At 37.8% G+C, this 18,357-nt stretch overlaps 1 protein-coding gene across 1 annotated transcript in view; it reads right to left on the reverse strand.

Annotated features, from left to right (window-relative positions):
- Nucleotides 1–18,357, reverse strand: part of Tmc1 (transmembrane channel like 1) — a 186,377-nt gene that overhangs the window by 54,777 nt on the left and 113,243 nt on the right. The window contains exons 7-8 of the mRNA XM_071600427.1: nt 14,402–14,508; nt 11,910–12,008 (exon numbers count right to left, since the gene is read on the reverse strand). Of these exons, the coding sequence (XP_071456528.1) occupies nt 11,910–12,008; nt 14,402–14,508 (206 nt within the window). The remainder of the gene's footprint in view (nt 1–11,909; nt 12,009–14,401; nt 14,509–18,357) is intronic.

Here is an 18,357-nt window from a genome sequence, read left to right on the forward strand (position 1 = left end):
AATGTACCCTGTTTTCCCAGTAGAAGCACCCTCCCTTCCAAATCCATGACAGAAACCACAGCCAGAGCCAACTTTAAAATGAGCACAGAAATTCCTGTCCAGTTCTGGGGTTCTATGCTTATATACTGTCTGTCTATTGAGAATAATTTCTGTTCTAATGCTGCAGCTGCTCTAGTCCACAGTTACTGACACATTTCCACAAAAAGAGGGCATTTTGATTACGTAGTCACCAGGAATTAATTCATGTGTCTATTTATCTAAGGAACCTTTATCAAGAACTTACTATTGGCCAAATACTATACATAGATGGAGTGAGAGACTGAATTACAGCGGTTTCCAAAAGAGTTCTGCATGTTACCAATGTTTACAGCAACACAATTCACAATAGCCATGCTATGGAACCTGCCTAGGTGTCCCTCAGTAGAGGAATGGACAAAGAAAATGTGGTATATATACACGATAGAATTCTACTCAGCCAAAAAAAAAAAAAAAAGAACAAAATTGTGCTATTTGGTGGTAAATGGATAGAAGTGAAGGACATCATGCTAAGCGAAATAAGCCAGACTCAGATGGTCAAGGATCAAATATTTTCTTTCTATGCAGAAGATAGAGAGAAATAAGAAATGTTTTTAAAATGGAGTTTCATAATAATAGAAGGGAGAAGGGGAGGAACTTGCAGAATAAAACTGACCAAATTATGCTACGTACATGTATGAATAGAATATATCACAATGAATTCCACTTTTATGTATAACTCCAATGCACCAATTAAAAAAACAAATGAATAGAAGAAAGACCAATAGAGTAGAGAAAGGGGATCAGGGTGTGGGAGGACAGGAGAGAAAAGGGGTCATAATAGGAATTGAAATGAAGCAAATTATTTTATGTGCAGTTATGAATATGCCAAAATAAATCCTAACATTATCCAAAACTATACTGTACCAATAAAAACAAATTTTTAAAGAGTTCTGCATGCAGAATATCCACTTCAGAACTTTTTGTTCCCTGAAATTATAACTCCATCCTTTGGGGTTTCTTGTGATTACAAATAAATTGTCACTTAGATATTTATTTACTGAAAGACAGCACTGTATCCCTAGGATGATGAATGAGTTTCATCATCTTTAACAACTCTGTGATTCATACTGTTAGACCATTGTTTTTTTTTTTTTTTTTTTTAAATCCATGAAGTAAAAACTAGTGGTGAAGAAAGGTATGATTTTTTGAAGCGTGTTCACTGAAGGACTTGAGGGGAGGTGACACTACAGGAGTTGAGTCAGGTACATTTCTACTTTCCTCTGAATTATCATCAGTCATTTTTACCAGCATATTAAAGATTTCACATGTAGGTGAAAGATAAGGATGGTGTCATTTAGTATCTAACAGAAAGGCACCCAGGAGAGAAACAAAGACTGAAGAGGCCAATGATATCTGGCAGGACCTCAACTGATGGCACAAAAAGAACAGCCAGCCTGTCTTCTATGGGCTGCATGTTGAGATCAGGCCATGGCTACCTCCTCTCTCCTCAGCCAGGCCCATCAGGCTTCTGCAGATCCTTTGCTCACCTCTGAGTTTCCTTTTACTACAACCCAGATGCAGAGATATGAAGCACATGCTCTGTATTCTTAAGGAGGAGCAAGTGAGTTACAAAGAGGAAGTTGGGCTGAGCCTCCACAGATCTAGTTTTCAACAGAAGGTATAGAGCTTTGCCAAGGTCTCTGCCCTTCAAAGAGCTGTGACATAGTTTCTTTGGTGCCCATCTGTGTTCTCATGCTCTCATCCCTCTGTCTCCTGCCCAGGCAGGGGACACTGCTGCCATCCAATTTTCCCTCCTGACTGATGCATACATCAGGATTCTTATTCCACATCAGGACTCTTTTTCCCTGTTTTCTTATCTCTCCAACAAATGAACATTTTTATGAGCTAGTACCCTGAGCAGATGTGTGTTAAACACCTAGTGTGCTAGGCATTGTGCTAATAATTTACACATGTAATCTCATTTATTAAAGCCTCATAGGTAGGTATAAATAGTACCATTTTACACACAGTGAGGTGGTTGCTTGTCTAATATCTCACAGGCAGTATGTGACAAGATTCCAACCCAAGTCTGTCTGAATTCCAAGACTGAATTTCTTTCATTAACCTACACTGCATTTTTAGCTCTGCTGGCTTCTGTAAAGAGTAATTCCATTTTGCTTTTGTGTGCTGGCCCACAGCTGATAAGAATGCAAACATGCAGAAAAAAATCTAATCAGGAGGGATAATTTCATTATACTAGGAGATATTTTGTTCGGTAGGCTGTGGTGAGCACCAAAGTTTTGAGGCTAGATGAAAATACAGTTAGAAAATTCATGTGAACATGACACAGGCTTGATTGGCCTTCATGTGTGACAGCAGCAATACAGAGAAGGGATCAGTATCAGATAAATCAATAAGGCTTAGGACTTAGAGAGTGCCTGCCTGGATGTGGGCTCCCGGTGAAAATGGTTTGACAATGCAAATATCCATGTTTCTGGCTGGGGTGACTTTGGTGGGTTAGCTATGCAATTCCCTGAGATCAGAGAAAGAAGCAAGTTTGGGGAAACTTTTGACTGTGCTGAGTTCATTGCCTGTGGGACATTCAAGTGGAGTGAGATGTGTCATGGCATTGGGCACAGGATTTAGAATTTTCACTAGTGAAATGCCACGGCATCTCCACTAGATGAAATACCCCTCAGCCTCCCATGTCCTTCTACTCCCTCCACCCCAGGGTGATGGGGTGATTTCTCTGCTTGCTAAATGGGGAATGAATTAACGGGGCTGACCCAGTTAACAAACATAACTTCTCCCTCTAGAAAACAAGCTGTCCCCAAAGTAAATTGGTCAAATTTGTGGTTTCATATTAGCAAGACCATTTGGCTAAGGGTCCCAGATTAGTTCTCCAGTTTAGCCTGTTAGTAATTAATATGGAATTTTGATGTCCATCTGCCTTTCCTTTTAAACAAATTATACAGAATTCAGATGGGAAATGGTCTTGTTTACCAGGCCTTCTCAGGACTCCGGTAAATTAAACTTCAGTAAACCTATTCCTCCATTATGCCTCTATGTACCTAAAATGTCTGTTATCTTGAGATCTTTATGTTGTATGACAACTGTTTGTATGCATGACCAAGTAGACAATACCACCCCTGTGGGCAGGGAATGTGTTCGTTGTCAGATCCAGGGTCTGATACCTAATTTTTGCTTGTGGAATGCCTGATATTGCTTCTGGTGACCATTATCAACCAACCCTATTAGATTAAGCTATCAAACCATCCATTTCTATTCTCCTGCTTTCTATTCTTTATTTAATGAAAACAATAACATGACAATAATAATCTTACAATTGAAATTAACAAATCAAAACACAAAAAAAGTCTGAGAGACACTAAAGCTAGAAAAATGCTAATTTTTTTCCTACTCATTTGCCTAAAACTCAGTTGCTAACTGAAGCAATCTCAGAGCTATAAAACAGGATACTGTGTGCAATTTATTTCCACATGGAAAAAATGATCTAAAGCAAGGGGTGTCGATCAGTGGTAGAACACTCGCCTAGCAAGCACAAAGCCCTGGATTTAATCTCCAACAACAACCACAACACACACACACACACACACACACATAAACATACACACACAATATTCTTTTGTTTCACAAAATGGAGATGGAAAGCATCATATTAAGGGGTTCTGTTGGTTGATTGACTTCTGAACTTGAAAATCTGCTTTGGTTGTTTAAAATCATGAAGAGACGAGTTTTGTGAATTAACACAGGAAATGAAAGGTGTGTGCTCACTGGGATACAGCCTATACTGGGAACTAACTATTAGCTACTTAAAAATGAGTCTTTGAACAAATAAAATATGTAAAAGGTAGAGAAAACATTGAGGCTACTTGGGGAAAATTGAGTTCAGAAATTTTTAATTCTATATTAAGAGTACAAATTTTATTTCAGATATTTCTAAGTAAATATAATGAATTTCAAGCACAAATTACAAACAAAAGATGTCTACTGAAAGCATGATGCAACAACACAAAATAGAGTTTTTACTCAATTGCTTTCAAATATTTGTAAATCTAAGCAATCTATTTGTCAGAGCAACTGCATTGGATATATGCTTTGGTGCTATGCATTTGAATTACAGAATATAATTGAATAGGCTATGAGATGCTAATCTTACTAAATGACTCAGCCTTTATTAGGTTGTCAGCCAGTATTTAGTTATCAGTAAATCCCTGCCAGCTGAACTTAGCACTTGCAAAAATCTCAGCCTCTCATCTGTACATATTAATAGACTCCTCCTCGGTCTCTTTACATTCATCTTGCCCTTCTTCAATCTTGTCAATCTGTTGATCTTTTCAAAATCCAAGTCTGATAATGTCACTACCCATCCAGTGTCTGCTTAAATTATTTTCAGTTACTCTATGAAAAAAGATTTCATGGTCTAGCTTTTAGAGGCGTCCATAACTTTTGATGCCCTCTTATCTCTCCAATACTATCTATTCCTGCCTTTCCATCACATCTAGTATCACTGGCCTTCATTTGGTTCCTTCAATAAGGTAACCTTCTTTGCCACAGGGCCCTTGTACTTGCTGTCTACTGCCTAGAGTAGTTTTCTTTTCTTTCAGATTAGAACCTCATTCTGACTCTTCAGAACCCCATTCAAATATTATTTTCTCAGAGAATAAATTTTTCAGGTATTCTTCCCCTTCCATTAGGCCCTAAACCATGTCAAGCTCCTGTTATAGTTCTCTTGATGCTGCAAATTTTTCATTCATAGCACTTGGTACAGTTGGAATCCAGATTTCCTTTTGTGATTATTTGAGTATTCCACTAGAGTTTATGCTCCTGAGGGCAGAGACTTTGTTGGACTTTGTTCACCTGTGCTAAATGCCTCAAACCTAGCATGTGCTCAATAAATGTTCACCAAACTAATGAAAAGAAGATTTATTGCATCCAAAGAAAGAATGCTGTCTTCATATTTTAGTATAGCATCTGCACAAAAGGCATCCCAAATATCTTTTTTAAAAAAGCTTATCTTGATTTGTCCAGGTGCAGCTATTACTATTATAATCTGGGGCATGAAAATCAGAATTTATTCTGAAGCAAAGAAATAATTGATCAATCCTAAGAAATCAGCTCCCCAAGTTTAGGATCCCAAAAAAGCTAAAAGTAGACTGAAGGATCTATCTTTTCACAAGTTACCGCTGTGTCATAAAGAAGTTCTGGAGTATTAGGTTAAGAAGTATCTGAAGCAAGAGAAAGAATCTAAGACCCAGAAGAGAGTACAAGATATCTTCTCTTAATCAAACTTAAGGAAACTAATGAAGAAGAGAGAGTCAAACTGGTTGTTCAGGAAGTGAAGCAAATATGAGAGGCACGGATGGACAGCCCCTAGATACTGCCAATCCCAGCACCATTTGCCTGGGAAGTACCCTATTTCCACTCAAGGAAATCCTCAAAGGAATTTCACTGCATCAGTCAACTTTTTATTGCTGTGACCAAAATATCAGACAAGAACAAATTAGAGGAGAAAAAGTTTATCTGGGGCACAGAGATTCAGAGGTTCAGTCCCAGGTCTGTCAACTTCATTGCTCTGGAAATGAGGGCCAGGCAGAATATTATGGAGCAACTGTATGGTGGAAAAATCTGCTCAGTTCATGGCAGCCAGGAAACAGAGAGACCATGAGGAGCCAAGGACAAGATATATAATTCCAAGGGCACAGCCCAGTGACCTATTTCCTCTTCCACTATCCATTTGCCGGTAGGTACTACCCAGTAATTCATTCATATTATCAATCCATCAGTTGGAGTAATCCACTGATGAGGTTATGACTCTCAAAATGTGATCATTTGACTTCCTGCATTAATAAGGGAGCTTTGGGGGGACACCTCATATTCAAACCATAACACTCACTATACATAGAGATGAGAAGATCCTCAACAATTCCTATCTTACAAGCTCTGTTCCTAAGGGAATAGTCAGATCTTTCAGTGGACTTGGAAATTTACAAGACTGTATGTGTCTCCACAAAGCTTGGCAGTCTGGTTTGGTGTCATGTCCCCAAGGGATTAGGTATGATCTAGGAGTTTAGTCTTTGTGGATACAGCCCTGGTCTAGGTGCGAGCAATGACTGTGGAAAAGAGGTCATCATGGCTGGATTTTAAACTTGTTGAAACCAAGTAGCAGCAATGAGAGTAATATTAACAACTCTGATCCAAAATGGAGGAGTCAAGTCTCATTTTCAGGGCCAACAGATCCCTGTATCAGCCATAGAGGTGTGCTTCTAAGAGCTCTTTCCAGGACTGCCTCCAGCTGCCACTCCTTTGATCCACCAGAGTGCATTAAGGTGCATCACACTGGAGTCTTACACAATGCCTGCTGTCACCAGCCAATGATTGAGCATCATGGAAAGTTGATAGAGCTGAGTTATAGTTAACCAATATAAAACTCCTCCAATAGACATACTATAGATTCACCATTACTCTGGTCAAGCCATTTTCAGAGCACTATTGTAATCCGAGACTATTCTTAAAATCCTTCCTTCCCTCTCTTTTTCACTGATGTCAGACCTGCATTACCACCCAGGGCTTGCATCACCTACCCCTGCTTCCTCGCCCCTTTCTCCTTCAAGAACAGTTTCTCCTAAATATCTCCAACATGTAATATGGTTTCTTAGGAAATCTGAAATGAGTCACCCATTTAAAAGGACTACCTGAAAATAAAGATGCATTTAAACTACTGAAATCCTTTTACAATAAAACATGTTATTCTGGATGTAGATCACAGAACTCTCTCTCTCCTAAATGTGGCTAGTATAATGAGAGATGAAGGAACTTAACAGAGATGAGATATATTGCAGAATACACATACTTACTTTGGGAGATCATTATTTAAAAGAACTATTGATACTAGTTAAATAAGAAACTGAACTCCTGTTTATTAATATTCATACTATATCTGACCAAGGTCCTTTGAGGACAAACTTCAAGGATAGAATATGAAAGAATAAATAGGCTTAGGATGATATGTTAAAATAAAACAAACAATTGGACATGAAAGTCATCCAGATTTTAGTTATAATTTCAGTGCTTCCTTTAATTATCTTCACTGTCTTTGGTAAATTAACCAACCTCTTGAAGTCTAATTCCCTCAACTTTAAAAATTTTAATAATAATCCCTATCTTGAAGAGTTATTATGAAGATAAAATTTAATGTAGGTGCCTGCTTAAAACATAATAGGTCATCATTAACTACAATTTTGTACAATTAATATGCACCAATTAAAAAAAAATAGTGGGCATTAACTCTCCTCTCCTGTACCTTCCAGTGTCTCCTCTACTTCCCACATCTATGAATGACTGGTAAAAAAATGAAAGGCAAAGTCAACTCACCATTTATTCATTTATAACATGATCTCAAGCTGAAAAGCTGAATGCATTTGCCTCTATTAGCAACTCATATCTTTATTCATATGATCTCACTGTCTGCTCTCAGCTTAAGCTCCTTCCATATTCTACCTTGTTCCTCCTCTTTCTCCTAATAAGGATTATCATTTATCATTCTCTCTCCATTCTATACACCCAAGTATCTTGCCGACAGAGATTCTGTTCTTATTGACTGCTGTAGTTTAGACCTTGACTCTCCCCCAGAGTCCATGTTTTAAAGGATTAGTCCCCAGAGTAGTACTCGTGGAAGGTTGTGGGACCTTTGGTAGGTGGTATCTAATTGGGAGGTTGGTCCTTAGATTATAGGGGGCATGTCCTTGATGGGAATTGTAGAACTACAGTCTCTTCTTTCTCTTCAGCTTCCTAGCCATAAGGCAAGTAGTTTCTTCCACCACATGTTCCTGTCATTGCATCCAGTACCCCCACCAGAGGCCTAAAGCAACAAATCTGGCCAATCTTGGAATGGATCCTCCAAAACTGTGAGCCAAAATAAACCTTTTCTCTTTATAACTTTATTGTTTCAGGTGTTTCCTTAACGTGACAGAAAACTGACTAACACACTGACTTAAACTTATTCTAATTATGTTAATTTAAATTATACCATTTCAGACAATTTGATTCATAGCATTTATGTTAGATAATCTCTCATTTCTTCTGATTTTAATAAAATACATTTACCTCTTGGATCAGTAAGACTACTTACTAGGTACCTAGTAAAAGGATCCAAAATAAGGTGCATTGCAAATTGTAAATTATTACTTTGATAAGCTATAAGACTGGTGACCTTGCCTGTTCTAAATGGTTCTTGTCTACTATTAATTAAAAAGAATTTGGATGAGTTGTTTTACATTCTTGTAAGTGACAGAGAGATCTGGGATTCCATAGGGCTGGAACGATTCCAAGATTCCCAGATGAAGTTCAGTTCCTCACACCCTTCCTACCTCCACTCAAGTTTTTCTGACCCTTTCTATTCAGTAGGTTCTCCTCTACCACAAGAGGTCATGCTTGCATCTATTTTTTATAGTGTTCTGTAAACACAGACTTATTTTTTTTTCTCCTTCTCTTCACCTACATTTATATAGAATGCCTTGGCTAAGTTGGTACATTAACCTTAGAACAAACCAACTCATGGCTCAATTAGGTTATCTAGCACCACATTTATCTCTGTCTTGGGCTTAAAATATGACTTTTCTTCCGGGTGTCTCTGGGCTTTCTGAAAGTTATAATTGTGAATTTTCAGAAAACTTAAGCATTTTGGGGTGATGGCTTCCTCTAAGGTACCATGATGGATGATATATTGGGTTCATCTTATAGAGTGGGCACCTCTATGAGGTCATTGTTTGGAGGATCAAGTAAGGAAATCGGGCAAGAAGAAATATTGACCCTCTCATTCTATTTGAGAATCTGATTTTGAAATTCCAAATTTATTATAAAAGATGAAAAGGGGATTCAGCTACTTTAATTTCCCCACTTTGAAAGAGAGGAAGCATTACAGTCAGTGTTCCAGGAACAGTCAGTGAGAATACTCTTGAAAATTATAACAGGAAAATTACTGATGGAATATAATACATTGTTTCCGAGAGGTCTCCCTGGTTTTAGAATGCAGATCATAGGATAGAAAATCTCTAAGGGCATTTCCATCTCTAAAATTTTCTTATTTTATGAATCCATAATATAAAATTATGGCCATCTCAGGAGCATCTGGAAGCATATGTAGAGAGATTTTGTTCTAGGCTTCAGAGTCAGACAGAGTAGTAAGAATCCCAGGTCTATTATTTAACGCCTATGAAACTTAGGAGAAAATATCAGTCCCATCAAACCTCAGTCTCTTGATAAATTAGGGATGGGAAGGACTACTTTGCTAGACTGGAATGAGAACTAGATTATAACATAAACAGGATAATATTCCAGCTATGAAGCTACTCTTTCAGCTTCAGACCCAACTTTTTGTCTGATATAAGTGTTTGTTACTCCTGATCTCTTCATTTTTTCCAGGATAAATCAAATTTTTCTTCTGACAAAAAAAAAAAAAGAAAAGAAAAATAGAACATCCATAACATGGATCAAGTTCTTTCCCTGCCAAATTTAGACTAGAATCTTTGTAAAAACCAGAAAAGTCTCTTCAAATTACAAACTCATAAAATTCATGCATTATATAAAATTCCTTACAGCAGCAATAACACCTCTGTAAGAATAACCATATTCAATGAGTTATTTGATAATCATATCACTCCCTATTCCTGAATCCTTCCATGATTTCTCATTAGCATCAGAAGGCATTTATTTATTGTGTATTTAGTTAATATCATAGAAGAGAACTTTTATATCCTTTCCTTATCTACAAATCTAGCCTTGTCTGATACAATCAGCTCAGCTGTTTTCCAATAGCTGTTTGCCTTAAGGCGAGTTATGGCTCTTTTAAAAATGGAATATTTAATATGTGCTGTATGCCCTGTGCTATACACTTTTTCATGCATTATCTTACTTAATGCCCTTTGAGGTAAACACTAGTGTCTTCCCCACTTTACATATGTCAAACTCAGTTCCACATAAAAATACTCATCATAAAGGGGGTTGTGAAGTGAATGGTCTTACTGAGCAATCATGGTTCACCACTAAGTGAAATAAGACAAACAGAAAGACAGCACTTGTTCTCACCACTCAATTGAACTCATGGAAGCTGGAAACTGAGTGGTCCTTACCAGAGGCCGAGGAGGTGGCAGGAATAGGGAGATGATAATCAAATTGTACAAAAACTTCAGTTAGATAAAAGGAATAAGTTTAAGGGTTGTTTTTTAGATTTATTGCATATGTGGTGAATATTGCCAATAACCTAGTACTGTACATTTCAATATCAATAAGAGAATAAATCTCAAATGTTCTCATCCCAAAATTGTCAGATATTCCAAGTGATGGATAGGCTAATTAACTTGATTTAATCACTCCACAATGTATTAAGAAATCATAATATCACTTTGCATCCCATAAATAATACATCTATAAATCTGTCAATATCTAGTAAAAAAGAAAATGCAAATTAAAACAACAAGAGATACCATTAAAATTCCAACAGGATAGGCTATGATAAATAAGACTAACAATACCAACTGTCAAAGATACAGAGAAACTGCAATCCTCATATGCAGCTGTGGAAATAATCAATGGCACAGCCAATCTGGAAAACTGATAAAATTTTAAAATTTAAACATACACTTAGTAATTTCCCTCCTACTTATCTACCAAAAAACTGGGAGCAATGCAAATATCCATCAGTGGTGAATGGATAAACAGAGTGCAAGGTAGCCAGACAATGGGACACTCCTCTGTGATATAAAGGAACAAATAGCTTGCTCTGCTCCCTCAGAAGGTGGGAACCTTTCTTTGGGTTTGCACATTCTGGTACTAATGAACAAACAGATTTTCTTATTTCTTATCTCAAGGCTCTACAAATCCTCCCCTCCTCAGGTTTTCCAGTTGACACATAATCATTAAGGCTCCATTGAGTGAGGATTAGATCAGGGGCTAAAAGAGGATGTAGCAGACCTAATCCCCTCTTTAGGAAGCTCGCATTTTAGGGGGTTATGAGTAGAAATCAAAACATCTGTGAAATGTACATATTAACACTGTAAAAAAGTAGTCTCATTCTCCCCTCCTCCTTTATTCTGTAGTCTACATAAAAATTTTATTCTCATTGGCTATCCTACAAATATTCCCTGAACTATGAATTGCCCAATATCTGCCCTGCAACTTTTCCACCCATATGTTTTCAAACAGATCTAATTTGGTCATAATTTTCTTACCAAAAAAAGAAAGAAAGAAAGTAAGTAAGTCAGTCAGTCAGTCTGGAATTGCATCATTGTCATAGACTTGAATCATAGTCCAAAACCATTTCCAATGGTCAGGAATAAGTCTCTATGATAGTAATTGGGCTTTGTTCATATTTGTACTTAGTATAACAATACTCATCTTAATATCATTTAAAATTATAATTTGGTATTTCTTATTACTTCGTGATTAGCCTTAACTCTTGACTAATATTGAATAGAAGGCTTGTCTAGGAAGTGAAGAGGTTAATATTAAATGAAAAAACTAATTCCCTAAGAATCCAACAAGATTTTCCAATAGGCACATTTGCAAATTCTTCCTTTGTTCTTTTCCAAAGCCAGAGCTAAGAATATTTGCTTCAAGTCTTTGAACTCTGAGCTCACCTTCATTCAGTAGCCTGTATTCCCATTTAATCATATTACCATATTTATCAAACTTATTCACATTTTACAAATACTTTCCCCACATTTTTTCTTTTTTATACAGGAGGTATGGATGTTTCTTTTAAAACATCCTGTCAGTCCTGGTTAAAGAGGCCTTGGAGTTTCAAAAAAATAAATAAATAACATAAGGAAAAATCTGTTTCCCTTCCACCATGGTTGTGTGGAGACACTTACATTGAAGTCGTACAACACACCAAAGTTGGCTGCAGATGCCTCTTCAGCTCTTGGGACTGTTTTCCTAGGTAAACTTCCATATGGCAAACCCCAGAGGTACTACATGGAGAAGCAAAAAAAAAAAAAAAAGCAATTAACAATTGGAAACAGAATCTGAGCCACACATGTGATCACAAATGGTTTTGTTTAAAATCACTCCAAAAACTTTTTCATGGGGACTCTGTGGTTCTCCATGTGGGGTCCCATTTTCTGGGAATGAACTAAATCCAGAGTTAAGAACAAAGGAAGCTCTAAGGAGCCTATAGTGCGAGTTCAGTAGACCAGCAGCAGGGTGGGCAACCACAGCCCCAGGCAGCTTTCTGAGGATCCCCTCCACCACTTCCAAAGTGGTCTAATTTAGAGGAGGTTTGAAAAGTAGTTAAGAAGCCTTTGGGGACACGTAGCATTCAACAAAACTACCCACATCTCCAAATAAGAATGCCCCTTAGGGGTGAGGGTGGAGGAAGGATCTCTCCCTCATGAAGCCTCAAAATAATCAGTTATGTAATTTGAGGGTACCCACCAGGAGGAACACTTGCACCTTGCTTATAGTATCTGTACCATGTCTGATTCAGGGTAGCTGCCTTGAATCTGTGCTACTAAACAAGGAGACAAGCCTGTTAGTGGAGAATAGTCCTGGGGAGCAATCAATCAGGGACAGGGCAAGAAAAGGGTCCTGATGAGAACTGGAAAAAGCACCCTCAGGCCTGCCAAACAGGAATTCCATCTTATGATAAAGGGAATCTTCCCTCCCCTTGAGCTGGGGGCAGAGAAGGGATGTGGTTTGAAGTCTCTGAGTGCAGAACTTGATGGGTAAGGGTAGGAAATTGGACCCTCCTCATTCTCTCTGAACAAACAGCATATCTTTCCCTAAAGCCCTTGGTCTCTTGGGCATCCTGGTTTGAACGGAATAGAAGGTACTTTCTACCTCTACCATTTCCCCCCAAAGTTGAGAGGCACAGAGAACACAGGCAATTAAGGTATCAGGTTTGACCAGGGACACAGAAGTTTGGGACAAAAGGGAACAATTCTCAAGAGAGATGCTGAATGAGGCTGTTGGGTAAAGGCAGCCAAAAAATATAGTCATGTTGCCCAGAGATGCTTAGCCCTGGTCTCTAGTGGTTCTGTAAAATTAACATGCAGCAAGCTCATTCTCTTCCATTCTTAGGCAGAAGTTGCTGATCGCTGCCCAGAATACAGGATGCTTCTCAGCATCTATCACAAACCTATGAAAAAGCATGCAATATTCCCCGGCTCTCAAGGTACATGCCATTGAACACATATTTATCCATCTGTCACAGAGTGGGTGTTGGGTAATTTCATAGAGTTCATATGATCTAGTGACAAATTTTTATTTCCTCTACATGGAAGCAGCATGGTATTGGGAAAAGAGCAACTGCGGTTGATCAGATTCCATTTATACCTGCCTCTGAAACTAAGTAGTGCTATTGTAGGTAGTAATGGAATGGAGGAATTTCAGGTTCCTTAGAGAAGAGCAAAATCAAAGCTAGGATTATTTTGAAATAGATGAAATACACACATTCTATTGCATTGCCTGATTTTCACTTGGGAAACAAACTAAACAGGACTTTTAATTTACATCCACTGTCTTCTATGAGACAGACAGCATTACAAGCTCCAGAATTATCACAGGGATTATAAGACTAGTTCATTAAAATGCAGTCTGGGGACAAAGAAAAAACAGAATCATGGGTCCCAGTTCTAGGACAGATTGATAAATATATATAAATTAATAATTCTGGAACATTAACTAAGTCATCTAACCATTATTTAACTTGGTTCCACGTGTTCTAAGAGAGGGATGAAAAACTCTTCTATAGTTTACCTCCTAAATTTGTTGTGAGCCTCAGTATGTAAAGGAAATGAAAGTGCTTTGCACTATTACAAGCTACATAAAGATGTACTCATCATTGTCGCGAGCCATCCCTAGGCTATGTGTGGACTGTCAAGTATATCGCAACCTAATTGAATAGGAAAATCCCGTGTCTGGTAACTTCCAGTGGACATTTCCTCTGTTTGACTGCCAAGAGACATTGTGAGCCCTATTTAAGCTCTGCCAGGTCCCACACAGCACTGGAGAAGGGGTGATCCACTGTACCTGCACAGCCCCTCTGAGATGGGTGTGACCTGCCAAGATGCCAATCAGCCTGCTGACTACAAGACATCATAAAGCAAGACTCCACCCTTGAAACCTTACCCCTGCCTTTGGTGTAGACTGGATCTATCAGGGGCATCCTTTTCAAGGTTAACCTTGTTACAAATCCTATGGGTATAAGTGAATATCTCAAGAAAGAGAAGGGGAAAAAGAAAAATAAATGAACATAGCAGTTGGTCATTCTATTCACAAAAAGAGAGATAAAAGCTTTTCTAGGAGAACTATCACATAAGAGTCTTTCATTAGTATGTTTTGTAAACTGGAAGTCATATCTCACCTCTGGCAACATGATCAGGCTGAACGTCAGTATAAAAAGAACCATATTTACTCCATACATCCATCTCAAGAAAAGGAAGTAGGAGGCCACTGATGAGCCAAACTGACCTATTTTCAAAGAAAATAAAAATGTTGAATGGGGAGTCAAAACAAAACAAAGCAAATGCTCTTTCTTGTTCAAAATAAATCTGCAAACTGAAACATATTGGCCCTTTCACATTTATAAGCTGTGACATTCTTCTTTCTTCATGATAATCATGATGGACATGCTTCCTGTGGTGTAGACTGGAGGAGGTGTGAACGATGTAATGGTGTAGACTGTGCGTACACCTTCAGGGTCCAGCAGAGGGAAAGCTACCTTTTGCTTAGCAATTGTGATTGGTACCTGCAGGGCTGATTTTACTCCTTCAGTTAATACAGGTAAGTAAGAAAATATATATAAAAATTGGTGAGGACATTTCCTAGCCTGTCATTTGTTATAATTATAGCCTCTATAATCCTTATCGCTTACTCCTCTTCTTTTCAGGCAAACAATGCCCTTCTCAGAAAAAGTTCCCCACATCCCTTATGAGTGGTCATCATGTAGACTATTCTGCATGATTGCCCCTCACTACTGGCAGCAGTAAGCTGAAATTTACTCCATACATCTTTACTAAGTATTTCCTTTCAGGACTTATTGGAAATGTGAAGCACACGGTCATAAACCAAGTGCTGCTTTGAGAACTTCATTTTAGTAAGGTATGGAAGGAGCAAATAGTTTATATATGTGTGTATACACACATAGATGAAGATTATCTGTGTATATAAATATATATAATACTTATAGTCAGCTAAGACCTGCAGAGAGTCCTGCAAGTATTGAGAAGGGATGCTTCAGGTTGTTTTGTGAAGAAAAAGAACAGAGTCAAGAACTGAGGAAGAGACCACAACACAGAGAGCTAGACAAGAACAAAAACAAGAGAGGCAAGAGCTTGGGACAATTAAGGAACAAAACTAAGGCCTGTGTGGCTGGAGTACAATGAATGAAGGAAAACCATGACAGATGGAATTGAAGGGAGGCCAAACCACATTGTGTAGGACCTGCTAAGGCAATATAAAAAGTGAGGATCTCATTTAAAATGTGATGAGAAGTCACTGACAGGTGTTAAGTAGTAGGGCAAGAGGAGTGGGCATAGGCATGATATTTAAAAAAAAAAAAAAAAAAAAAAAACACAGTTGGGGAATAAACTGAAGAACAACAGGCAAGAATATTTTGTCAACTCACACCCACCCAAAACTGAAAAGTAAAGCAGTCTGTCCAATTCTTACTGGGGAAATAAAACAAATAAATAAAATCATCCTCTTAAAGCTGAGAATGAAAGAAGAAACAAGAATAGGAATTTTAAGTCTCAGGTTGAGATGGGATAGGTTTACAAAAGCCAAAATTGTCTTGAGGATCACTTTTAAGGGTTTCTCAAGTTGCTAGCTTTTCCAATCTTTCCAATTACCATTTCCAGACCCAAGAAAAAACCATGAACAGCCTCAGCCACCCCCTCACGCCCCCTTGTCCTGTTTCATTCAGTAAATCCCCTGCAATGACCCACATTTATCTTGATCCCTCTGGTTTTGAAAAATGTCTAGTGGGGCATCATTATCACAGGAGAAGGAAGGTTCGTGTGGTCTAACATTTTAGTCAACTTTTTTGCTGGTGTGACCAAAAGACCTCACAAGAACAATTTTAGAGGAGGAAAAGTTTATTTGGTGCTCATGGTTTCAGAAGTCTCAGTCCACAGATAGCAGCTCCTTTGCTCTGTGCCCAAGGTGAGGCAGAACATCATGAATGATCAGTACATGGCCACCAGGGAGCAGAGAGAGCGCTGCTTACCAGGAACAAAATATATACCCCAAAGGTCCATTCCCAGTGATCTACCTCCTCCAGCCACTCCCTACCTACCTATAGCTATCACCCAATTAATCCATTCAAGTGAATCAATGAATTGATTAGGCTAAGGTTCTCATAATTCAAGCATTTTACCTCTAAACTTTCTTGCATTGTCTCACACATGAACTTTTGAGGAACATCACATAACTGAACTATAACAACTCACATGAATTATACTTCCACATCTGGAACTTAGTTTGTAGGTGCCATTTTACTTTTTCCCATAGTATAGTAGCAGATTTTTTTAGAAACTTACAAAGAGTTTAATCTCTAAATGGACATTTTAGAAGAAACGTATGATTTTGAAGTATGGGTATTTGTTTTTTCTTTAAGCTAAAAAGAGATGTTTCATTCTTTTCACATTATAGAGGGGTATAATATTTGATAAGATTTCTAAGAGTATATAGTTTTGATACACCTCTGCCTCCAGATGCTGCAACCATGTGCACTGGTCCCTCTGCAAAAGTTCTGAAGCAAACCTGACCTTCCTAGGATATCTGATTGTACCTTTGGCTCCTGGTGAATTCATATCATTTCATGGCTGTTAGTTATGTTCTCTGGTAACCACTACCCTAGGACTACTCAGCCAGGCTTACTCCTTATGCCTTTTTGAAAGCTGAGGACTTCCAATCTGTCAATCATTACAGTTAAATTACTAATTTACTGGAGGAGAATCTCCATCTTGTAGCTAGGGCATTTTTCTCTGGAAATATGTAAGATCCTTTGGTACAGAGTTGCAATTACAGGATGTGGATCTTTCATTATTTATTTTATTCCTTCATTATTCCCTTTCCTCCCTCCCTTTATTCCTTCCTCCTCTTCCCTCCATCCTTTCTCTTTTTTTTTCCTTCCTTTTTTTCCTTCCTTCCCTCCATCCTCTTCCTTTTTTTCTGTTCCCTCCTTCCTTTCTTCCTTTGCTCTCTAATTATCACTCTCTCAGAACTCATTACACAATCCCTGGCAAGTGAGTTTCTTTGAGCACATATTTTAAACATACTTAATGCTAAATACAGAAGTAAATGAAGATGTTTCAGGAAATATCCCCTCCTCCAACACACATATTCATTATGGGAAAAAAATACATTTCAGAGTCCAAAGCCTCCAACCATCAGTTTTAGGGATAGAAAATGGCTTCATAACTATTTTGTTTAAAGGTAGATTCTTTACAGAATCCTAAGTGTGAAGAAAATGAATTTCAATAAAACAGATTTCATTAAAACTAGAATGATTTTATGAACAATGCAGACACAAGTCAAAGAGACAATCCAGAAGACAATGCTTCTTCTACATTCAACCAACAAGTGGCCGAGGGATAAGAACAACAACAAGACAAAGATGAGGGAAAATAAATCATGGTTGATGTCAAATTTCATAGGACCTCTTCCCACCTCAACACAAAGGGAAAAAAAAATCTTCCCAATTAATTCACATTTATTCTAGCACTTCTATCCTACCAGAGGTTATTAATAAAAACTGATGTTCCCTAAAAAGAAAAACTTTATATAATGTGGCTGACAGAGCATGAATAAAAAGAATAACCATTTGCACATGCTCAATTCTGAGATAAAAACTGATTTATTCTCGCAAAGAAAAAAAAATGGGTATATAATAGTTTTATCTTGATGGCCAAATAAGTGCACTAAAATCCTTGCCAGCAACCCTTCATTTAATGCCATTGGAACCTGATGAGGTTAAGTATTTTTAATCCTACTATATTGGTCACAAAACAAAAACTTAAACACAGCAGTTAATTGAACCAAGATTTGATTAATAATAATTTACATTTAACAAATCTTTGTTTCAGAAACCTATTTTATCTCATGTATTCACTTATTTAATCATCATCAAGTCCCTATGAAGTGAAAACTATTGTACTCTCATTTTGTACAGACTTGGGCCACTTGGTTGCATAGGTAGTCAACAATGGAGCCAGGGTTCTGAGCTAGATGGTCTTCATCTACAAGTATTTGACTCCACATCTACAAGGGTTTGATCTCTCTTATCACAATATTTTGGCCCCTATAAGTATAACTCTA

The sequence above is a fragment of the Marmota flaviventris genome, chromosome 13, assembly GCF_047511675.1.
Source record: "Marmota flaviventris isolate mMarFla1 chromosome 13, mMarFla1.hap1, whole genome shotgun sequence".
Classification (NCBI taxonomy): domain Eukaryota; kingdom Metazoa; phylum Chordata; class Mammalia; order Rodentia; family Sciuridae; genus Marmota; species Marmota flaviventris.